Source organism: Herpailurus yagouaroundi, unplaced genomic scaffold, assembly GCF_014898765.1.
Source record: "Herpailurus yagouaroundi ecotype Mexico unplaced genomic scaffold, PumYag 215, whole genome shotgun sequence".
NCBI classification, from domain to species: Eukaryota; Metazoa; Chordata; class Mammalia; order Carnivora; family Felidae; genus Herpailurus; species Herpailurus yagouaroundi.
In genome coordinates, this window is record NW_024412446.1 from 11582179 (window position 1) to 11606412 (window position 24234).

Consider the following 24234-nt stretch of genomic DNA (forward strand, 5'->3'; position numbering starts at 1 on the left):
CCTCTGGCTGCACCACACCACTCGCGGCTTCCCAAACTGCAGACTCTGTTCCGCTGCCAGGGCTTTGTACAAGTTGTGCCTTCTGCCAGGAACACACCTCCCTCTATTTTGCTGCTGGAGGATAGCTCAGATATCTCCTCCTCCGGGAGCCCTCCTTCGTCTCCCCACTGCTGGGTGAGGTTACTAAGTCGGACCCCCTACAAAATCAGGATTTAGATCTCTGCTTTTCTTTCCCACTGCTTCTGCCACACAGTCTCCCCACCTCCAGGCTCATACCCTGAACCCACCCCAAGCCCTCCTCCACATCAGTCGCTAGAGGGAAGATTTCTAACATACAAATATGGTCACAGTTCTCCCACACCTGGCCTTCCAGGAACTTGGAATCTGGAGGACAGAAGAGGAGGAGGCCTAGCCTCATACTGGGGGCTCATAGGCTAGGGAACAGCCAGAGACACAGACTTCTGGGATCCAAATCCAGAGTCACTCATTCATGCAACAAATATTCAATAAGTACCTGCTATATATGTGTCCAGGGACTGTGCTAGGTGTTGGGAGATAAAGCAGTGAACCATAAAGTCCATGCTTTCATGCAGTTTAATTTCTAGTTAGGGCAAGAAGCAACAAACAAGAAAGGCAATAATTAACAGATGATATGTCAAGTGGTATGTGCAATGGAGAAAAATACAGTCATGTAAGGGGGATCGAGAGTGAGGGGCTGGGGGGGGGTACTATTTACAGTGTGGTCAGAAAGGCCTTTCTGCAGGATTTGAGTAGAATCTGAAGAAAGTGAGGGAGCAAGCAGTGTGCACATCTGGGAAGGGCATTTCTGGCAGAGAAACCGGCCACTGCAAAGGCTGAGAGGTGGGATGGTGCTCGCACTGTCCGAGGAACAGCAAGAAGGCTACTGTTGCTGGACTGGGATTCTGCATGTGAGAGGTACCCAGGCGAGCAGAGTTACACCCAGAGGAGAGGGCCCAGCCATTTGCCGTGCCTGGTCCCAGGGATGGCTTCCTGGAGGAGGTGGCATGTAAGCTCTTTCATGACCACTGAGTAAGGATTTCACAGGGGGAGTGGATGGAAGTTCTCACTATGCATGACAGAAAGCCATTTTCTGGCTGAGACTCAGGGCTTGGCCTTGGAGGGGTTCGTGGACAGAGACCAGGAGGCCTCAAAAACCGGAAGATGCTTTTGAGCAGGGGAATGACTCAGTTGGATGAGGTTTAAAATGATCCCCCTGCCTGCTGTGGGTACTGAGAGAGAGAGGCGAAGGAGGAGGCAGAGGTCCCCAGAGTCTGTGGGCCTAGGACACAGTCTGACACACAGTGGGTGTTCAATCTGTATCTGCCGAATGAGGAGTGAGGGCCGTGTGGGGGCCAGTGCATCCTCAAGAACACAAGCTGCGTGCTCCTCCCAACTCCCCAGCCCATTTGGCAGATATACAGCCGCATATGCACCCACCAAGACATAGTCCTGTGACCTGGGACACAACCTTTTCTACACACCTCTGTACCCTCAAGGCACACACAGACGCCTCCCCAGATAGGCGCACGCCGACGTCCACGTCCATGTGATCGGCCCTCACACACCACTCCATCCAGTCATGCACTCCCCTCACACACACAGGCACACTCGTGTCCACGTGACACACACACCCACCTCCAAACACCACACACAGGTCCCTGCGCACGTGTGCACCCTTCCAGCCACCAGTTCTGTGCCCATCAGGCCCCTGAGGCCGCAGCGCCCGCTTTCGCCGCCCCCCTCCACCCCGCTCCATCCAGGGGAGGACTGCGCAGCTAAAGCCACCCGCCACATCTGTCCCATTCATCCACCCCCTCTCCGCCTCTCCCCAGCTCTTGCAGGAAGACTCGGCGGAGGGCCGTGTAGGAGGAGCACTCAGCGCAGATCCACACGTGGGTGCACAGATCTGGGCCCACTCCGCATAGATACGGCCTCCCACCCACAGCTGGGGCGGGGGTGGGTAGTGCGCCGGGTTAGGAACGGCGTCCCTCAGACTAGAGCTGGGGAAGGGACGCAGACGGCGGGGCGCCCGCATAGATGCGGTCCCGGCTGCCGGCGCCGACAGAAGCAGGCTCCGGAACGCACCCAGTAGATCCGGCCCCCCAAAAGGGGGAAGGATCCCCGCACCGATGCGGTCCCAGCTGTCCTCGTTAGACGCGGCCTCATAGACCGTCCCTCTTCCCTGCAGGCTCCGCCGAGCAGACGTTCAGGTGTTCGTCCCCTCCCGCTCCCTGCCCCTCCCTGCTCCCTCCCCACCGACCCCTACCTCGGCGCCCGGCGACAGTCTCCGCGGCCCGGCGGGCGACCAGGCTCGCTCCCGCGGCTCGCGCCCCGCCCCACCCGCCTCGCCAGGACTGGGATCGCGGAGCTCAGACTGCCGGCGCCGCTCCTCCAGACAGCGCTCCCTCCCTCGCTCGCCGCCGCGCCCGGCCCTCGCTCATTGGTCCGGCTCCGCCGCCCGCGGCGCCGCCCAATCAGTGCCGGGGACTCCTGCCCGGCTCCTGGAGGGGAGGGGCCACGGCGGGTAAGGGCTCAAGAGGAGCCCCTCCCCCTGCGGTGGGGCTGGACCTCCTCACGCCCGCGTCGCCCCAATTAAGGCCGCCTGGGCTCCCCCCAAATCCCTCCAAGCCGCGGTCTGGGCCTCTTAGCCGGGCCTGCGAGGTCCGAGGGCTTACCTCCCCAAACCTTTTGTCTCCTCCCGTCTCGGCCTGGCTGGGGCATGGGCGCTTCGCGGGTGGGGAGTTGGGGGTGGAGATGCGCGGCGCTTACTAGGTGAGGGGCAAAGTGAGATCCGCGACTGAGGGATGCGGCAGAGGTTGGGCGCCAGGGGAAAAGGCCAAGAATGGGAGACTCAGGACTTGAGCCTTCTGCTGGGTGGGGGGTAGGGGAAAGCGAAGTGGTTTATCACAGAGTGTTGGGGTCATAGTTGGATTCATGTTTGGGGAAGGGCTCTATGAACAGGCGGCAGGAATGGCCTAGCTGGAGCAGACGGGATGGAAAGAACTCAATAGGACGTTCTGACCTTCACAGGGGCAATTCCTGGGGATTCCAACCACCCCCTTCCCTCTCCTCGGGATTGCTCACCAATTCTTGGTTCAATTATGCAAAGTTCCCTTGTGAATCCTCTGGCACCTCACCCCACCACCTGCCCAAAACAGAGCCCCATGTCACTCCCCCAAACCTGGCCTCTTGTGTCCCTGTCTCAGTCGGGAGCCAGAAAGCTGGGAGTCACCCTAGCCTACCCCTCCCGGCAAACAGTCCTGTTGACGCTGCCTCTTAAACATGGCTGGAAACCATCCACTTCTCACCGGCTCTCTGCCTCTATGTTAGCTCAGGCCACCATCTTGCTGCACCTGGATTGCTGCAGCAGCCTCTTCTTTGGCCTCCAGTCTCACTCCTCCGACTAGTCTTTCTCCATTCAGCTCCTGCTTAGGAATCTTCTGTGGCTCACCGGTATTCTGAGAATAGGTCTCAACAAGACCTCCATGACCTCAGTCCTAACCACCTGCCTGTCTAACTCCTTTCAGGGCTTGGTTCAATGTCCCTTCTGCCAGGAGCTCTTCCCTATGACCTCCTCACTGCCCAGCATGGCTTAGCAGGCCCTCCTAGGGACTGCCCTGTACTCAGCATTCGTTTACCTGCCTATTCCCCCTCTGGACAGGGTCTGTGTCTGATTCACCCAGCATACTGTCTGACACATCGTGAGCATGTAGGTGCTCAAAAGATGTTTGTCTAATGAATAATTAGATATGGCACTTGGGTTGGATATGTGAGAGTAGAGTTTAGGAAAGAGGGCTGGACCAGAAAGACACTTTTGGAAGTTGTCAGAAAAGACCCCTGATGGTAAGTAGAGCCATGGGAAAGGGTGAGATAACTCAGAGCAAATAAAGCAGACACCAAGGACGGAGCAGTTGCTTTTAAGGGGGAAAGATTTCTGTACCAGGTAGGATCAGTTTTGACTTAGGTAACAGAAATCCCCATATAAGCCTCAGAGAAGATTGTCCAAGGCTAGTATGTCAGCTCTGTTCCACAAAGACCTTCCAGATGTGGCTCTTTCCACGCCCTTTCCACTCCAGCAACCCCTTGGTATGACTCTCGTCCTCATGGTTCAGGATAATGGCTAGAGCTCCAGTTGTCACATATGCATCCCTTGCAGTGGATGAAGACAAGGATGAAGAAGAGGGCAAAGGATTCTGCACCCGTTTTCTTTTAAGGAAAGGTCCCAAAAGGTGTCACATGATACTTCCACTTTCATCCCATTAGCTAAAACACTCACATGGCCAGACCCAGGTGCAAGAGGAGACTGGGAAATGCAGTTTCCATTCTAGGCAGCCACATACCCAACTAAGAACCAAGGGTAGCATCACTGTAGACTAGATATCCAGGGACAACTAGTTGACCCCACTATTGAAAGAGAGGCTAGATGGAGAGGCAGAGCACTACTGGTGTGCCAGGCTCTGTGCTAGGCACCTTACATATCTTATCTTACCCCAACCTGAGTAGAGGCTATTATTATCCCTGCCTTGTAGAGGAGCTTGGAGAGTTAAGCAACTTGCCTAAGGACATACAGTGACCCTTGGCAAAGCTGCAATTGAAAACTGTCTTTTCTTTGTGTACTGGTCTGGCTGGAAATTCAGGAGAGGGTGGGTCCTAGGAGCTGTTGGAAGGAAATCTTTTAACAAAGGAGGGCTTGGTCAACAGTGTCAGAGGCTGACAGGCCAAGCAGGATACGGGCTGAAGTGTCTGCTTGGATTTGGCAGCAAGGACGCTGTTGGTAACTTTGCCAAGGGCATTTAGGAGAAGTGGGGGTGGCCGCTGGAGACCAGCTGCACAGGGTGGGATGCAGAAGGAAGTGTAGAAATGTGGGTCTTTCTGGAACAGTGGCAGTGAAGGGAGAGCACGCAGAGCTGCAGAAGAACAAGGGCCCGGAGGAGGCAGAAAGGAGGAGCAAATGCAGGTATTGGCAGAAAAGAGAGGCAGCCTCTACCCGGAGGCCTCTGGGCTAGATAGAAGGGCTGGATACAAAGGAGGAATCCTCTGCTCATTCAGGAGGGAAGAGGGCAGGAGTTGCAAAAGCAGGTAGGACTGGAGAAGGAACGGAGGGAAGAAGAAGGAATTCCTGTCTTGTAAAATCTGAGGGATGGTTCTTGGCTGGGGAAGAGGGTAGAAAGCCAAGGGCCTGAAGGACAGGGAAGGGGCTAGCCTGTGTCATCCAATATCATTTCTTACTGCCGCTAGCCTCATGTGGTGATTTAAAGTAATTAAAAGTGAATAAAATGAGAGGCTCCTGGGTCGCTCAGTCAGTTAAGTGTCCAAATCCTGATTTCGTCTCAGGTCATGACCTTATGGTTCGTGAGATCAAGCCCACGTCTGGCTTGCGCTGACAGTGCAGAGCCTGCTTGGGATGTTCTCTCTCCCTCTCTCTCTGCGCCTCCCCCTGCTTGCATGCTCACGCGCACACTCTCTCAAAATAAATAAGTAAACTTAAAAAATAGTGAATACAATTAAAAATTAAGTTCCTTGGTTGTACTAGCCACGTTTTAAGTATCCCGTGGCCACATGTGGTTAGCGAATACTATTTTGGGCTGCACAGATAATGTTTCCATCATTGCTATTGGACAGCATGGGTCTAGATAGAGCACGGTGATGGGGGGGGGGTACCCAGAGATGCTGCCTGGCCATAAGTCTAGTGTGCAGGTCTTGTCACAGCAGAGCCCCTGGAGAATCCCTCCACACTGCCTCCATTCAAGACCTTCCTCCTCTCTTTGGGATTCTCTCAGACCTCCCTCCTGGGACAGCCAGCCCCATTCTTATCCTTGCTGTCATGAGGCCACTTCTGAGGGTATCTGCTTGTCCGGGTGCCAGGCCTCTCAAAGCTGTGGGAGGGGCATGTGGAGGACCAGGAAGAGCTCCAATGTTCGGGTACAGTGGCCCATGGACAGAGGTGAGCCAACCTCCAGTACTGCCCCTGCTGGACTGAAGACGTAAATATTGGCTCACCACTGTCTACCAAGAGATGCAGAGGACCTCAGAGATCTCTCAACTCGGCCCCCCACATTTCACAGATGGGGACACCTAGTTTCAGAGAGGGAAAAGTGGGGAAAAGTACAGAAGGCAGAGGTTTGTCCTCATTCCTTTTATTGTACTCCGCCCCTCACTTTCCCCAGACCTTGTGTTCAAACAGAACTGGGCAGGCCTTAGGCGCTGAGGCTGGGACAGGAGTAGGAAGCCCAGGATTTGGCCAGGTCTCCACCCCAACCCGAGGTAACTGAGTAAGGATTCATGGCTAGAAGGGACGGTCTCAGCCTGACACACTTGGGGAGAAGCATATCCCCATGGAGGTGCTGTGGCATGGACCATGTGTCTGTACTCGAGGGCATAGGTACGTTTAGATGGTTGTGTTTGCAGGGCTCTAGCTGTTCAAAAACAGAGTGTGGATGGGAAGGGGGTGTGCATGTGGATGAGTGTGTGTATGGGGGTGTGTACGTGAGACACCACGTGGCTTATAAACACACCGCACACCTGCTCAGTACCTGCATCTGCGAGGCCATGCAGGCCCAGGCTGAATCTGATACCTAATCAGAGGCAATTCTTGAACTTATATCCTGAAAATGGTCTGGAGTTTTCCATCCTTACAGATCTGTGGCCAGCCCTACAGATTCTGGTTGAGGAGGTCTGAGGTGGCCCCAGGTGCCTGCACTGTCGATAAGCTCCCTAGGAAAATCTGGGGCCAGTAAGAAATGGGGCTTATGCAGAGCTGTCCAATGGAACTTTCTGCAATATTCTATGTGGTTCAATATGGCAGCCGCTAGACACATGTGTCTATTTAGCAGTTGTGATGTGGCTAGTTTTAGGAACTGAATTTTGTATTTTATTCAATTTAAGTTAATATAAATTTAAATTGTCATCACGGCTAGTGTCTGCCATATGGGAAAGCATGGATCTAGAGACGTGAGGCAGTGGGGTAGCGTGAGGGCCCAGAGAGAGAAGCACACTTCTCTGACACAGGAGTGTGAGAGGAGCCTTGCCCAGCCCCAGCTGCTCTAGACCAGGAGTGGCTGAGGCTGGGTGAAGCTCCCTTGGAGGTTGCGGAGTTGGGGCCAGAGCCCAGAATTGCACAGGTCTCTCCCAGTGTCCACGCTGAGCCGCAGGCAACCTAGTGTCTGCCTGGCTAAGAGGTTGGAGAGCTCCTGAGGAGACCTCTGTGTCCTGGCTGGGACCCCACCAGGGCCCCCGCCTGAAGTGTCATGCTGTGTCCGGTTAGGAGTCAGGGGCCGAGGGTCAGGATGTCTTCATGTTGTCCTGCAGGCCCAGGGTGGAGCTGGTGGCCGCGGGGTCATGCTCCCCCTGTGTAAGCATTGGAGGGGATAAAAAGTCAGCCCCAGGGAAGCAGCTGGCCCCCCAACACAGACACATGGGCCTAAGACCTCAGATAGGCCCAACTCAGGGATTCTCTTACCGCCCCTGGCCCCATGTCCTCCGCATACTTGAACTTCTTCTGCTTGTAGTAGTGCCTCTTGGGCAGGATGTGGAGCAGCAGCAGGTCACAGAGAACCGTGGCCTGAGGCCAGCGAGACAGTGGATATAACATGGTGGCGAGGACCGAGCCCTCCACAGCCCACATCAGTCCCTACTGGCTGTGGGGGCCTGGCTCAGTCCTGCCCTATCCACACCTTAGGTTTTGAAGGGGGGGGGGGGCGGGGATGATGCTCTGTTGTTCCCTCAGGGCATCAAGATCATCCCAGCCCACCTCTGTCCTGCCCCAGCTCTGGGCCTCAGTTTCTGCAGACATACTGTGGGTCTGAGGCAGTGGGATAGGCACAGTAGGGGTGAGAGACTTGGCTGCCACCGAGAGGTGGAGGAGGGACTAACCCCTGGCACATTGGCCCCGTGATTCTAACACTTACCACTCCAAAGATGCCAATCCCAGAGCCGATGGTCGTCATTGTGGGGATGATGTCAAACTTCCCAGCCTGGTGGCAGGGCCCAGGGAGAGAAGAATTAACAGTCAGAAGGAGCCAGGTAGAAGCGGCCTTTCTCAGAAACCCTAAGGCCAGACCTGGGGCAAGGGGCTCCCCATCTGCCCCCACCCCCGCCATCAGCTGGTCCCACAGACTGCTCCCCACAGCTCTAGCTCTACATGGGGACCCAGCTGCTGGTTAGAAGCACTGGGTTTTGACCTTGGCTCTGCCTCCCTGGATACAGGGAGGTAGCGGAGGAGGTGAGGTCACAGACTGGAAAGACCTGCCCTCAACAGGTATCCGGGTCCATCTGTTATTAGAAGTAAAAATACTGAATGAAGCCCAGTCAACTTCCCGTTGTCCATAACCGTGGACCCCCAACAAGCACTCACGGGAACTGAGATTGTGTCTCTGGCTGTCCCTCGCACCGGACACTCACCTTGCCATCCACGAGAATGTCAAAGCGAATCCCAAACACCTTGAAGAGGTGCCGGTGGTTGGTCCCGTTTTCCACGAAGTGCCTGGCAAACCTTGGGGAAAGGGTGAGGTTGCAGAAATGAGTGATGGACAACAGTTTCAGGTCCGGTGTTCTCAGAGCTCAGCAGGAGCCCTCAGAGGTTTGTGAGGACAGTCCCATGCCCCCCAACATTCATTCCAGGAATGCTGTGTTCAACCTTCACCCTAACTCCTGAGGTCGGCAATTTCCCCTGCCAGCCCTGGCCAGGCGGGCCTCAAAGGGCGGAGCTCAGGCTGCCAAGGTCCCGTTCCCTGCGGGCTCCCTGCTTGGCCCAGTCCCAGGAGAATGGGAGCTGCCCGGCTTCCTCTGCTTCCTCTGCTTCCTTCCTGGGCACACTCGCTTGGCCTCAAGGGGTTCTGGGACCCCAAGGAAGGGTGCACCGGTGGGGTCCTGCACCTGAAATTGGGTGCACCTGTTCAGGGGGACAGGCACCTGAAATTGAAGCCTGGAGACAGGTTTTTCTCCTCATACAGTCCGTGGAACTCGTAGATGGGCTTGCAGTGCTGTACCTGCCAGTCCAGGTCACAGTTCCAGTCAATGGTGATGCCTACCACGCCGCCCTGCAGGGACACGGGTGTTTAAGATCCAGGATTTTGGGATCAAGAAACTCCTGTCTTATGCCGATGCCAGCAATCTCTTGAGTGGGGCGGGGGGTGGGGGGAGCAATTTTGGTTTGTTCGGGAAGAGACTTCGAGAAACTGCTTCAGGGTGAAGGTCCTGTCAGTTTCGCTGGCCCCACCTCCCATCCATCACACTTCAACTTTCCGATGGTTTCTAGAACACACCAAGTTCTTTCTACCTCAGGGCCTTTGCACATAAAGTTCCCTTAGTTCCAAAAGGCTGGCTCTTTCTTATCTTGTGGTCACCTTCTCTGAGGGGTCTTCCCTAACCACACCTTCCAGTCTCAAATGTGTGCCTGTTATTCCCTCTGTGTTTTCTCCTGGAACATTTGCCACTTTGAAATCATATATTTATTTCGTGTGATTATTAGCCCATCTCCTCTAAGACTGTGTGCTCCATGAAGGTGGGGCTGGCTGTCTCATTTGTCACTGACTCCTGAGTTCCTAGTGAAAGTCACAGCATGGAAGGCAACCGTGTTGAATAGTGAGTCTGTCAAGACCTGGGCTAGGAAGAGAAAACTTGAACAAGTAAAGCTCCTCTGGGCAAGGCAAGAATCAGGGACACGCGGGGTTAGGCTGAGCAACAGGAGTGCTGGGAAGGGGTCAGAGTGAGAGGAGATCTGGGCAACTAAGCAGGAGGCAGATACGCAGGCATCTGTAGATGATGGGGAGGGGTAAGAAGTGCAGGTGACGGGGAGATTTTAGGGACAGGGAGGTCCAACATTCAGCTTTCGGTGGCATGTGTTGCTACAGCGTAACCCCCTCCAGGGTTTGGCAAGCTGAGGCCAGAGGGCCGAGTCTGTCTGCATATCGTCCGTGGCTGCTTTTGCCCTACAGCAGCTGACTTGAGTGATTGCAACACGGTCCATACAGCCTGCGACGCTGAAAATACTTACTCTCTGGCCCTTTAAAGAAAAAGTTTGCTGGCCCCTGTGCTAGACGTGTTGTGTGTGTATGTGTGATATCACAGAAAAGAAGCTGATTTCCTGCCCTAAATGGGCACCTGCAGGAGAAGGATGATAATGATCATGTGGGAACATGTACGGGTGGGGGGGGGGGTTGCCACATGCCAGGCAGCACTGAAGTGCTGTCCCACGCGTGAGCTCACTTGATCCTCAAGACAACCCCCCTGAGCCTGGTACTGTTACTGTACCCACTGTGTAGGTGCAAAAGCTCAGTCACACTCAAGGTAAAAGACTAGTCTGAGGTCACATTGCTCGTTAGGGGCAGAGACAGGATTTGAACCCAGTCAGATAGGTCTGCGCTCCTTATAAGGTACTGCTTCTCTCGGAGCCCCAGGTGACTGTGCAAATTCCAGCTTCTGGAATTCCCAGGAATCCTGGGCAGGGTGCAGGATTTCTCAGGGCCATGGGTCATGGAATTCAAGCTGCTTTTATCTAATATTTAAAAAACAGTGTGACCTCAGCAAACATCCAGGTGATAAGATCTGCCCACATCCAATCATTCTGGGTGCCTCCTCCGTGTCAGGTCCATGCCAGGCTGGCTGAGGACTCAGGCCTGACCCTCAGGAGTGCCCAATATTAGGGAATAGATGCATATATATACTCAGCCCTCACCAGAGAGGCTGGAGGGGGGCATCACCTGCGACTTAAAAGCCTTCGTTGACCTGGTGATCCCAGGACCCAGCCTTCCTCACTCGCCTGGCACCATACCTTTTCAGCCAGGGTGCTAAAATTCTGTCCTGACTCTTGTACCACATAGCCAAGCTTGAAGACGGGGCACAGTGGGTGCAAGGCCTTGTGATAGAGGCAGGTCCTCATGTAGGCCGCATCCACCTCTTCCACCAGGTTGCGCCTATAATGGGAGTGGAGAGCATCAGTGGCCGCAGAATGCCAGCTGGGAGGTTGCCCACCATGCCCCAAAGCTCTGGGGATCCGTCACAAATTCCACTAAACCCCGCCCTTGGAGACTAAAAGCAGCCCACCCGAGGGGCCCAGCTCAGGCTTCTGTCTCCAGAGTGAAATCAGCAAGAGTAGAAGGTGACAGAGACAGTCAAGACCAGCTGGAACAGCCTCGAGGGGCTCCTGCATTTCTGCCCCCTTTTCCCACAAACCTGTTGACCTTGAAGCGTGGAAAGCTGATGCTGTTCTTGATGAAGAGAGTGAAGTTCTCGGCTTCTTGGAGAAGGGCAGGGCTGGAGGAGACTGCACTCACTCACTGCCCCCTCCCCAGGAGTCCCCCGTGCGCCCACCAGAGTTTGTCACGGGTATGGGGGTGTGATAACCTATGGGATCTTCCTGTGGCCTTGGCTTTGTGGGGGATGGGTATGCTGAATGACCAGGGGCCAGGGGGATCATTGGCTTGGGCCATACAGATGGGGTAAGGGTGGGGTTGGAAGAAGGCAGGACAGATCGTTTCCAGAACTGGATCCAGATGCCCCTCTGTCTGGGTTAGGGAACCTGCTTCTAGCTCCCTGGATGGATAAGACATTACCGTGGGACGTTGTCGTCCACCTCCACGGGACACCAGCCAAAGATCTCACATGTCTGCACAGTGTCATTGAAGGCCACACACTTGCCTGTGCGGATACCTGGAGCAAGGGAGGAACCCGTGGGTGCTCATCCCAAGCTGGGGATACAGAGGAGGTCCCTCATCCACAAGAGCCCCCAGTGATGGGACACCCGAGAGCAGAAACCTGAGGACAGAAATGTGTCTGGGTCTGGGACAGGGTAGGCCAAGGCTAGGATGGCAGCAAGGGAGAGAGCAGGAAGGATCTGCTGGTGGAGGAAGCTTGGAGCTTCAGGGCTGTGCAGGGGGACAGGAGGAGGCTGAGCTTACCTTGGGCCTTCCTTTCTGCCTTCCCTGGGGTGCAGCCAGTGTCATTTGTGCATATGCCCCCTTCCGGGTGCTAAGGGAAGGGAGAGTTGCTGGTCCTAGGCCCCTTGGGTAGGGTTCTAAGAAACTCTCCTCTCACCCCCAGGGCCCTAGGGAAGTCGTGGGGCAATCTTGGAGCACCTTGGGGTGAACTTTGCTTACAGCTTCCTCCTCCCCCCAGACCCCTCCCAGGACCCTTCTGGGCTCATGTCCAGCTGCCCTATTACCAGTGTCAGCTGGCAGGGTACAGGGACGTTAGGGTTTGGGGATTCGGTGAGCACTGAGGCTCAGCATCTTGCTTGACACACAGCTGGGAGGGAAATCTCGGATTGTTACTTCGTGTGAGTCTATGCCTAAAATTTCACCACTGCAGTCTCCTTGGGAATCCTATCTTCAACCCCCAGGGGGACCTTCTCTTCCATGTTATTTTTCCCTGGGTCCAGGAAGCGGGGAGAGGGGATGGTAGCAGTCCTCACCTCTGCACAGTAGCCTTGAGCCTGCCGGGGGGTTGCAATGAAATTCGTCATGATCACAAAGGAGCTGTCCCCCTGGAAGTGAGGGGCAGGGGAGGGGAGACCAGGGCTCTGAGTTGGGAGAACAGCACCCCCCAGAACCCAAGCACGGCTCCAACAAGCCCCCAGAATCCACATGATACCCAGCAGCCTCCATAACCGATGATGGCAGAGTGGGATGATATAACAACCTGTTTTTGCTGGTTAGGGAAGCTGAGGCCCAGAGGGAGCTAGGAGCTGAACTGGTCCCATCTGTTATTGGACAGAGTCCAATCCTGCTCTGAACCAGGCCCTGTGGGTGGAAGGTGTATTCCTGAGCCAGCTCACCTGGGCTGGGAAGACGTAGTCAGCTACATCCCAGACTTGGGGGCCCAGGCCTGGGAGCTGTGTCACGGCCAGACCCTTGAGTTTCACAGACACGCTGCTGATGAGGCCACTTGAGGTCTGGTAGCCTTTCTCGTAGACAAACACCCACCTGTGGAGTGTTTTGGGGGTTAAAACGACCAGAGCTGGGCAGAACCATTCAAAGATGGCATGAGGTTACATGGGCTGCTACCCTTGCTGGCACCGGCTAGACATGTCAAATCCTTTGCCCTCCTGTCTCCAGAAGCATCTCTGAGCCACTCTTTGCTCCTAAAGCTAACATCTTGGGCTGGGGGCAGGAGAGCCTCACCTGCCTCCCTGAGCTGGCCTGTACCTGAAGTTCCACCCTGCTTTTCCCCGGGAAAATACTAATTCCCAGGGAGGAGAACCGCTGAAGGACTCTCTCAGATCCTATTCCAAGAAGCAGGATTTTCTGGAGCCTGGAGGCCAAGCTTCTGAGACCATAATCCTTATGCCAGAGTTCTCCTTCCTTCCTAAGATTCTCCCACCGAGACCTAGCAGAGCATGATGGCTGAGAACCTGGTATTTGGTGCCCAAGAGCCTGCATTGGAACCCCAGCTACACTACCCATGGCTGTGTGATTTGGGATAAACTCTTCAATCCCTCTATGCCTCAGTTTCCTCATCTGTAAAATGGGGATAATAATAATAGTACCAATAGTACTTGTTGTGACTTAATGCACATAGATCACTTAGAGTGGGGACTGGCAGGTGCGGTAAGTGCTGTAGAGACATTAGCTATGATTATCTCAGCCATGCTGGGAGCCCCTGGCAAGGGGGACTGGAAGAGAAACAGAGGGGGGCAAGTGGCCCTCTGAAGACCTTGTGTTATCTGGCTCCATTTGAGGCCTTTGTGGGAGTGACTCAGGCTGGAGGCCTCCCAGCTGTCTTGGGACATTCTGGCCTTCCCTTCCAGCATGAAGAACCCCTGTTGCTTTAGGTTCTTCACTTTCTATCTGGGAGGTTCAGTGAAATTTACCTCCGTCCTAACCTTGGGGGCTGGAGGGTGGGGCACACGACCAAGGCTTGCCAATCAATGTTCCATTGCCCTAGCAACAGTGATGGGTCTAAAGATGGACACACAACCTGGGGAGTTTCAGCAATGAGGCCAGGGTTTTTCTGGGAATTACTGGGAAAGAGACATCCTTCCTGCAGGATAGCAAAACAATGTAGCTATAAGACCAAAACTAAGGTTAGGCATTTTGCTACCTCACAGAGAGAGTAAACCTGAGAATGAAGCCAACTTAGAGGGAAGTCAGGCCAGGAGATGGAGAGGGCAGCCTCCTGATAATGGTTGAGCTCCTGGATCTAGCCATGCCTGAGGCATGTTAAAAAAATTTACTTCTGGACTTTTCTGTTACGTTAGCTAATAAATTCCCTTTCTTTATTTAAGCCAATTTGGGTTTGGTTTCTGTTACTTAACAACTGAGGATCCTGGGTATGCCCCATTTCCTTCAGGAGAGACTGCATGGAGATTCAGGGTAACTCTGTGTGTGTGTGTTTGTCCATGTGTGGTGCCCGTCAGAGTGTGTAGCTATGTATCTCCAGGGGAAATCTGTAAGCACACCTGTGGCTGTGTCTGACTGTAGGCAGGTATGTTTATATCCCCTTCATCCCTCACCCTACCCTCAGCCCACCTGTCCAAGCAGAGCTCAAAGCCTCTCTCCTGCGTCCCAGAGCTCAGGCCTGATAGCAATTCTCTGGGCATCTTAGCCCCAGAGTCAGTGCTAGCTTTTTGGGGGCTGTCTTCCTGCCCCAGGGCCCAGAAGTCATCACACCCGTCCGTCCCTCTCCCGTCCCATAGTCCATTCTTCATCTTCTCTAAGTCCCTCCCTCAGCCTGGCTCTGGAGGTGCCCCCAAGCCTAAGCATGGTCACTGCTGCCCCCTGCAGGTCCCAGATGGAAACAGGTGAGGCATGACAAAGGCCTCGAGTCCTCAGTGCTTCCAGCCTCATCAGGGAGAGTTGGGGACATCACCTACTGCCACCCTCCTTAACCTCTTTCCTCCAGGGACGATTCTGGATTCATGCCCAAGCTCAGAGGAGCTGTTGGGGGTGATGGGGAGCTGCTCCATGTCCTGATCCCCTATAAGAGGGTCACAGGCCTCCCTCTCTGCCGCCCCCATCCAACATCTCAATAGAATTTCTCTCTGGGTCCAATACCAACTCCTTACAGTATAGATGGGGAAACGGAGGTCTGAGGGAGTGTCCTTCCCGAGTCAGGGGCAGACCCCAGGCTTGAGGTCCCAGCCCAGGTCTCTGCCCCTCTCCACTGAACAGCCCAGCATCAGCATGTCTGCTAGGAGGCAGGAGAGTGGAGCCACACCACGGCTGTGTGCAGGGACTGATACAGTCACTCTCGGCTATGCCCGCCCCCGTGGACTGTCAATCATGGGGGTAAAATGGTAAAGTCAATCTGACATCAATGACCTCGGTTCTGATAATAATGGGTTAACCGTGGCATCAGCCCCCCGCCCCCATGCTTACCTTGACCTGGCCTAGCTGTCACCATCAAGGGGGTCTGATGCCAAAGACATGAGCATCTTCAGAAGTCCCTCCTTTTCCAGACATTATCTTTCTCATTCTTTCCACCTCATCCTCAGCAATACCCTGTCCCGAGTCTTTTCTCAGACAGCCCCTCATGGAAGACGGCACATAGTGGACTGGCCAAGAGGGACTGGCCAAGTGCCCCCCCCCCACCCCCAGGGAATAGAAGCCAAGATTAGGGTATCGGCACTGCCACTTGGCAGCTGTGTGACTTTAGCCTCACCAGGCTAAGGACAAAACCTCTCTGAGTCCTGGCTTTCTCAGTAAAACAGAGTTGGTGGCACCTACCTCAAAAATGCTGTTCATTCAACAAATATGAGCAAGGCCCTACCATGCACTCAACTGTGGGCTGGGCCCCAGGAAGAAAACAAGTCTAGGTGACTAGGGGATGTTCCCATGAGTTCTCTTTAAGGAAATGACCATGCAGTAAGCATGTAATAAATAATTCTCTTATTTTCACTGTCTCGAGTCAGTGATTTCTCTCTAAATGTCCACCTGCCCCCATGGCCCTGGCTGCCATCCTCAGCCCAGACAGAACCTCGTGCGAGCTGTCACAGATACATTGTGTTCCCAGATTTTTATCCCTACTTCTGCACCTCTCCTGAGAGATCTAATTCCACACATTCATTTAGTGATTCAACAAATACTTACTTATTTGTTATTTACTCACTGTTCTAGGCACTAAAAATACAGAAGTGAACAAAACAAACCAAAATTCTGCACTCAAGGAACTTACATACATGTCTACATGGCCCACTGCTTTGTGACACACATTCCTTCCCTGTTTCTTGGTCCCTCACCCCAGATATCACACAGGCACCTCAAACTCAAACTCAACCCTTTTCAAAACAGGCAATTCCTCAAAAAGTTAAACATGGAATTACCATTGACTCAGCAATTCCACCCCTAGGTATGTGCCCAACAGAACTGAAAATATGTCTGTATGAACACTTGTATACACGAACACTTGTATACAAGTGTTCACGGCAACATTATTCATAAGAGGCAAAAGCGGAAACAACCCACATGACCGTACACTGATGAATGAACAAACCAAATGTGGTATGTCCATACAGTGGAATATTATTCAGCCAGAAAAAGGAATGAACTACTGATACATGTTACAACCAACATGGATGAACCTAATAAATATTGTGTTAAGTGAAAGAAGCCAGATGGGAAAGGCCACATATTATATGATTTTATTTATATGAAATGTCCAGAGTAGGCAAAATAGGCTGTAGGGAGAGAAAGAATGGAGGGTGATTGCTAAGAAGTGTAGGCTTTCTTTTTTGGACTCGTGAATATTTTGTGGACCTAGATAGTGGTGGTTGGACAACTGTGTGATTATACTAAAACCACGGAGTTGTATATTTTTAAAGGGTGAATGTTATGGCATTTGACTTCTATCTCAAAACAAAAATTCAGTGGGACCAACCTGAATGCCTCATGTCCCCACAGAACTTGCCCCTCCGGTGCCTTCATCTTGGAGGACGGCACCATACCTACTGTATCCCCCTCAAAGCCCAGGTATCATCCTCACACCCTCGTTCTCCATTATCCCCACATTCTTTGGGGCAGATGCCAAGGGAACTTGGGCATGGGATGGGAGGGTAGGTTGTGGCTGGTGGGACACAAGGTGTACCCATGGACTGTAGGCAGCAGGTGACCAGCCCAGGCACATGCTATGGGGCACAGAAGCCTTGGGGAGGGCTAAGACCAGACTCCAGGCATGAGAAGGACTGAATTCACAGCTGGGACCCATGCTGAGTGTTCAGAGGTTAATCAACCTGCAGTCTGCAGGTAAGTCAGGCTGACAATTTGTGTTTTTAAACAGTTTTAATGAGTCACCCACGTCTAAACACCAAGAGGTTCCTTTTGCCCATAAATTCCAATCTCCCCCTGCTCTTGAGAAGTCAAAAACTCTGGCTGATCTGGGCCCATGTCCGCCTGCAGCGATGATGTGCCGAAACTAAGCAGTGGGTGCTCCCTCCACACATACCTCCCTGGTGTGGAGCCCACTAGGGTGACCACTTCTGTCTTTCTGGTCACTGCTTCTGCCTGGGCATGGTGTAATCCTGTCCTCTTATCACTGCTGCCTCTTCACAGCTGCCCACTTCTGGCCTCCACCCCCACCCCAACACCTGCCTGCCCTGGACCTTCCCCTGATAGACATCCTTCTATGGCTCCCCACTACCCTCTATGGCTCCCCATGTTCCTCAGCCTGGCGTTCAGAGGCCTGGATCAGTGGCTGTTCTCACCCTCCACTTCCTTTCCCTTCAGTTCTCTCATTATCCACAGCCTAATCCTAGTGACTCTTTTGCTGTTCCTTTCCTGCCCCAGGACCTTTGACCATACCTTGCTTTCCAGCATGAGTGCCTGGACCATGTAGTCACACAACCAGACTCTACTAACCAGAGTATCTCATTTCCTTGACCGTAACAATTGGTTTTGTGGTAGGCCCTTGACCTAACCCCTGCCAGTAAGAGTTGGATCTGGGACTTTTGCTGGAACTCTGGAAAATGATACAGTCTTATGCCCCAATGATGGCTAAGCTGGTGGGACATCAGCCTGGAGTTGCTGGGGGACATTTTGCCACCATGAGGACAGAGAGACTGCCTAAGAATGAAGCCCAGAGGATGGCAGAGTGGGGAAGGGGAGAAGATCCTGGCTTCTTTGGAGAACCTAAGTGGGACCAACCTGAACTCCCCACCATTTCCCTGTGGAACTTTCTCTTCCTGTGCTCTCATCATGGAGGATCCAGCCAGGCCCAAATCCTGCTTTGATTTTTTTTTTCCAGTTATATAAACCACTCAATAGCCCCACTCTTCACTAGGAACCAAAGAAGTCCTGGCCAACTCATTCTTCACTCCTCATTTTTCCTTTGCCTACCCTGTACCCCACCTTTTTCTCATGGAGCCCAACACAGAAATAGGCACAGAGAAGATGCTGTAGAAATGTCCCTGAATCCATTTTTCCCAGCAATAATTTGTATCTATCCTAATCCCTGATTGGTGTGTTCCAGGATTCATCTGAAAATCTTGGAAGCACGTGAAATTCTCAAGCACTCCGTGTGGAGGTGCACAGGGGGTTAGGAAAGCCAAGAACAGGCTTTCCTGGACTATAGCCCCGAGGCTTTTTTGCTCAAGGTGGTTCCGCCACTGTGTTGCCTCTTTCAGGAAGCCTTCCCACACTCCTCTTACCAAGCAGCATTCACAAATCCCACTGGGACTCTCCTGTGAGCTGCAGCCAGACCTCTCTCTTCTCCAAACCAGAGCCCTCCAGGCAGGGACATATCCCAGTATGCTCCTTGTATGGATGGGCCTGATAGGTCATGGATGACAGCCCACAGCCTATATGCTGAGTTCCAGAGAGCGCATCACCACCCAGGAGATAGTTTTAACTGCAAATTAACCATTTAAAAATATTTTATGTTTATTTATTTACTTTGTGTGTGTGTGTGTGTGTGTGAGAGAGAGAGAGAGAGAGAGAGAGAGAGAGAGAGAGAGAACACAGCAGGGGAGGGGCAGAGAGACAGGGAGAGAGAGAATCCCAAGCAGGCTCCACACTCAGTGCAGAGACCAACCCGGGGCTTGATCTCAGACTGCAAGATCATGACCTGAGTCAAAATCAAGAGTTGGATGCTTAACTAAGTCACCCAGGTGCCCCACAAATTAACCATTTTAATTTGAGCCAAAAAGAGTAACAGCTTAGCTCAGCCCGCTGGGGCCTCAGGCCCACTTGCTCGCTCCACTTGCCATGGATTTCCCAGAAGAGTGTGACTGATAGAGAACACAGCCTCAGTTTCCCTCCTCAGAGTCTGTTCGGGTTCTCAGCATCTCAGCCTCTCTGCCTCCATCTCAGTAATTCTCCATCTCTAAGTCTCAGGACCTGTCTCTTCATCGGAATGGTTGTGCTCCAATGTCTGTCCCTCTGTCCAGGTCTGTCTCTCTGTCCGTCCATCCCCCATCTTGTTTGTGCCCTTGTCTCTGGAATGCAGAAGTCTGGCTCTTCTCCCATGCTCCCTTTTGTACCCTGCAGCAACCACAGGACCAGACAGACAGCGGCCTTGGGAAGGGGGGGTGGGTAAGTAAAGAAAGGCCATTCCTCCTCAGGAATGCGCCTGTGTACAATATCTTTAGAGGGGATCTCCCCGCCCTTGTTTTGTGGAACAGCTGGGAACTTGAAACCTGAGATAGTAAGACCAAGTCCAGGCTGGTTTCCATCTCCAGCTGAGTGGTTAGCAAAGCAGTGGGCAGTGGCCAGATGAGGGTGCCAGAGACAGCAGGAGTCGGACGTCTGGGCTTGTGGGTGGGGTTGTGGGGGGGGTGGGTATCATAGGACACCCTGCCTTCCTCTCTCTGCTATACGCCTGGTCAAGTCGGTACCCCTCTCTGTGGATGTTTCCTTTTCAGGATCTCAAGGCCAACTTTGGAAACTTGCAGCTGGATTCAGAGCTGGTTCAGCCTCTTTCTAGCTGTGAGATCCACACTAAATCACTCATTGTCTCTGAGCATCACCAACACTGAGGAGGCCACATCCATTTGGAAACTGAGTAGACTGTCCTGGGGAGGGAGGAAAGGAAGGAGGGAAGTAGGCAGGTCCCTGTTACTGGAAGTATGTGTTCAGGACTGAATGGTGGCTTGGGGCATATGGTGCAGCTAGGGGTGGGGTGGTGGGAGGGGAGGACTGTCCCTTTCCCTCTGACAGGCTGTGACCAACACACAAGAGGGTCCTGGCGCTGGTCCCAGTGCTGACCTGAAAGCAGAAATAGGGAGCCACGGGGGTCACAGTGAGGACAACCGTCTCCCATCTCTTTGGGTGAAGGATGGGCTGGGCCTGGGTGGGCAACCTCTCTTTTCCCTGGAGGATCAGGAGTGCAGCTAAGGATGAACTTTTAAGCCTGTCCTGTGCCTGGCATCATAGCATCAGTGCCTCACTGCAAAGTTCTCAGAGCCCGTGTGAGGTGGGAAAGGAGAAGGCAGCATTAAGTCTTGGGGGCAGGAGGTCTCAGTTCTAGCTGGGACCCACTGCTCCTTTCTGGAAGAGCTCACATGACACTGCAGATGGCAAACTGGTCTGTGAGCAGCAGGGAGGCAGAGGCTGTGAGCAGAAGGTATCAGAGGCCTAGGTCCTGGCTCTGACTCCACCTGACCAGCTCTGAGACCTTGGGGGCCAGATGGGGGTAGGGGGAAGGCTGTTTTGGATAACAGAGGCCCTGGAGGGACCAGAGAGATATGGTCACTGTTTGGCCTCCTGGTCAGCCTGCCCTGGGCTCCAGTCAGCAGTCCTGGTTTGGTCCCACAACAAAAATGGGGATATGGAGAGCAGAGGGGCAGGGCCCTCAGAATCACAGAGCAAAATGATTCTGCCGGGCATCCCTCAACCCCTCAGCAGGAGCTGAAACCCTTTCAGTGGCCCTAGGGCCTTCAAGAACCCTTTGCCGCATCACTGTGAGTGGACATGGTGATCTCCCCACCTCCACACACATGCAGGGATGAACACGTAAGGTACCTAACCACTTCAGCCACAGGCCGTGCGTCATGTGGATACCCAACCCCAGGGACACACCCAGTAGGCACATGCCCAGACACATGAGAACACGTGCATCCACACAGAGCTCTAGGTACAACACAGATACATACACCACACAGACACACACACACACACACACACACACACACACACACACGTGCTCACACAAGCACACACATGGGTAAGCCCCTGCCAGGCCTGTCTTGGCTTCTGGGACAGCAAGGCTGATCTTAAGAAGATGGCCTTTGCACGGTTCCCAGGACAGCCAGACTGCAGGGGACTCCCACCTTACTTCTGCCTCAGCGGGACAGGTCTCAAGATGCCCATAAAGGAGGAGTCATCCCTGCAACCTGAACTGACCTCCAACCTCTGCCTGACATGCCGCCGTTTAGGTGTCAGGTGTTCTGAATTTGGAAGTTTCTTTGCCCTGGGGGTCTCAAATATTGCAGGATGCCTCTAATTTAGGCGGGGCAGGTGGAAGCAGGGCCTTTCCCTCTTTGGCCTATAAAATGGGGTGCGGCCTCCATCTCTTAGTAGTGGCCAGTTTGGCTGGGTGGTCAGAAGTAAGACTTGGATGTGGTTTGCTGGGGCCCTGGCCTCCAGCGCCACTCACCACTTGAGAGACTGTTAACAGTGAGTCAGTTCCTTAGAACCCAACGGCTTTGCTTCTTGTTCACCATATGACCCAGAGCAAGGCTTCCCTTCTCTACCTTAGTGTCCCCATCTTGACAGTGAGTTATCAGGCTTCCATTCTTTCTGAATAGCACTACAGTTTGTCACGGAGGATGACAACCGATGGAGAGAAAGAGGGGCTCATTGGGATCCGGGGGGGCATCCCCGAGCCTGGAGAAAAGGCCCAGGTTGGGAGCTGGTGCAAGAGGGTGGCAGTTAGGGGGCCCAGACTCACCCGATGACGTAGACCAGAACCACGAACTGGATCAGGCGGAAGACGACGCCCACCTTCTTGTTGCGCACGAGCACCATTCGGGGAGTGTCATACTCAAAGAAGAAAGCAGACAGCTCATCCTGGAGCCGCTGTGCCATGGTGGGCCAGGCTAGGGGCTGAGAACTGAGCGCCTTGCACAGCCTTTGCTCTTGAGGTGAGACCAGCGTCAACGCCCACGTCTACAGTGGAGCTTCTAGGGGTTTCCTGGTCCCTTAGGAAGGGTAGGGCAAGGCAGCTTGGGGCCAGAGGTCAGGAGTCAGGGGTTAGTTGGAGGCATTTGGATTGAGAAGGAGAATCCTTGGGTGGTCAGAGCAGCTCTTGGCCCCTGGCAGGCAATGGACTGTGGGCCAGCCCTGTCTGTGGACAAATAAATTCCCAAAGATGGATGGGGGCGGGGCTAGTGGGGCCACCCAGGCCCAGCCCCACTGCCCCTCCTGGCTCCGCCTCGGCCCTGCTGAGCCTCCGGAAACAGAAGCTGTTGGCAGGAAAACCACAGGCCACTCGTCACAAGGCAAAGATAAAGCTGTCAACCCCCAACGAACCTGGCAGAACAGAACAGAACAGGGCCAAGGGCTTGGGTGGAGTGGCCTCAGGCTGAAGCCCTCCCCAAACCGGGGATCCATCCCCATATCCAAACATCCTTCTCACTCTACCTGTGGCCCCAGGTGGGGAGCTCAGTCCCTGGGAGGTTTGCGGCCAGGAGAGCAGAAGAGGACGCAGGACATTTCTGGTCCAGCTACCTGATACTTCCAGAGCCTGTGACAGGACCCCCACCTCTGTCCTTGTAGACCACCTTCCATCCACCTGTCCGAGTCCAAGCCTGGCCTGTGCCCAATCAACCTTAGCATTGGGCTGGCATCTCTATAGCTTACCTCTCCTCTCCCATCACCTGCCCTGTCCTGTCCTAGCCAGGCCTCCACCTCCCTGAAACAAGCAGAGGGAGGCAAGTGCCTAGAAGAGTCAAGGGCCACATCAGTTACACATTGCCATAGGGCTCCCTCAGATGCATCCGGGTAAGCCTAACAGCAGACGGCCTTGGTTAATATCCTTGGCTTTGCCACTAGCTGCCCGTGAGGGCTTGGGTTATTTGCCTCACCTGTCTGAGCTTGTGTCCTTATCTGTGAAATGGGGATGATAATGGATTTCTTTCATAGGTAGAGGCCCTAGCCAGGTGAGTCCCAATAATGCTGAGGACAAAAACAAAAACAAAAACAAAAACAAAAACAAAAACCAGAGGCCACTATTGATCTTGGGTTAGAGCCCCTCTGTATCCCTGTCTTCAACCCCAGCTCAGGGCAGGAATGCAAGGCCCCGGGGACTGGGATGGGGCAGAGGCCTCATGTTCGCTTTTGGAGCCCTAGAGCCAGAGGCCTCCTCCAACCCCATGCCTTGTTTTGCAGATGAAGAAATGAGCTCAGAGAAGAGAAATGAATTGCCCAAGCTCACCCTGGGCGGTACTGGAGGCTTCAGCTTGAAGCAGGAAGGCCTTGCTGGCTGCCCCTCAAACCAGGCCAGGTGTCCTTGGGACTTCCTCTGGAGGTGGGAGGTGGAGGCTGGGTGTCCCAGGGGTGTGGGGCGCTCCCCTGCAGTCCAAACTGCCTCACCCTGAGGGCTGATAAGAGTCTCCTTCATGGCTGGGAAATTAGCTGGGAAATTGCTCTAGTCAGGGAACCAGACCCAAGGGCTGGAAATCCCAGGTGTGCCTGAGCAGAGCTGCTCTCTGGATGGCAAAGGCCCCAACCGAGGGCGGGTCCGTGGCCTCTTGCAGCACCCTGGGCCAATCCCCCTTTCAGACAGATCAGTCTCGCCAGTCTCAGACTCGACTGTGTGTCCAATGCCACCGTCAAGCAGGGCAGGCCAGAACCATGTCCTGGGACTTTCTAAGCAAAAAAATCCAGAGATGCTGGGAGCCAGACCTAAGGGGATCACATCCCCTCGGCCTGGTCTTGATCCCACACAAAAGGGCCTATTCTCTTTCCAGCTGATCCCGTGGCTCTTGGAATAGCAGGTCCCAGGACATGAATTGCTTGTGATGAAGAGCCGGGGTGGATGCTGGCATTACCTGAGCCATCTCTGTGTCCCTGTCCTCCCATGATTCCTGGATATTAAGGAGGGCAGCCGGCACTCAGGTGAGGGGAGGAGGAGGCGGCAAAGGAATTCAGACAGTCATCCTCCAATCTGTATCTGCCCTTTGGATACCATCACCGTGACCTCCTCCACCTCCTCCTCCTTCTTCTCCCCTCTCCCCCGTTCCAAGGAGCCAGCCTTGCTGACAGACAGATGGACCAGTGGACAGATGGCTTCCTTTGCCCGGCTAAATTTAGTGGCCGGTGGGGTGCAGAGGGGGCCTCTGCTCAT

General features: G+C 53.9%; 2 protein-coding genes across 5 annotated transcripts in view; both read right to left on the reverse strand.

Moving 5' to 3' along the window:
- The window catches only part of CAMKK1 (calcium/calmodulin dependent protein kinase kinase 1), a 28443-nt gene extending 26023 nt beyond the window's left edge, over positions 1 to 2420 (reverse strand). For 2 of the 3 annotated variants that reach the window (XM_040455600.1, XM_040455599.1), the window contains exon 1: positions 2288 to 2420. The gene's annotated coding sequence lies outside the window, so the exon portion shown is untranslated. The remainder of the gene's footprint in view (positions 1 to 2287) is intronic. The other variant, XM_040455597.1, reaches the window with a different exon arrangement.
- A 3722-nt stretch (positions 2421 to 6142) lies between these two features.
- P2RX1 (purinergic receptor P2X 1) lies at positions 6143 to 22524 on the reverse strand. Of its 2 annotated transcripts, XM_040455601.1 has the most exons (12): positions 21838 to 22509; positions 12794 to 12941; positions 12431 to 12502; positions 11919 to 11988; positions 11574 to 11670; positions 11194 to 11274; positions 10793 to 10934; positions 8932 to 9059; positions 8422 to 8512; positions 7929 to 7994; positions 7481 to 7582; positions 6143 to 7368 (listed from the first exon to the last, which is right to left on the reverse strand). In XM_040455601.1, exons 1-12 carry the CDS (start codon positions 21972 to 21974, stop codon positions 7303 to 7305), a joined length of 1200 nt encoding a protein of 399 aa, XP_040311535.1. In that variant the 5' UTR covers positions 21975 to 22509; the 3' UTR covers positions 6143 to 7302. The 2 variants fall into 2 exon arrangements, with proteins under 2 accessions (XP_040311535.1, XP_040311536.1); XM_040455602.1 differs by lacking the exon at positions 11194 to 11274 and having other exon boundaries at positions 21838 to 22524.
- Positions 22525 to 24234: the final 1710 nt, after the last annotated feature.

Excerpts from the sequence above, each read along its gene's own strand:
- P2RX1 (XM_040455601.1), bottom strand. The coding sequence starts at position 21,974 with ATGGCACAGCGGCTCCAGGATGAGCTGTCTGCTTTCTTCTTTGAGTAT. Across the intron at positions 12,503-12,793 it reads ACTACGTCTTCCCAGCCCAG|GGGGACAGCTCCTTTGTGAT; the intron begins GTGAGCTGGCTC and ends CCTCACTTCCAG. Across the intron at positions 7,369-7,480 it reads AGGACATGGGGCCAGGGGCG|GGGGAGCATGACCCCGCGGC; the intron begins GTAAGAGAATCC and ends ATGCTTACACAG.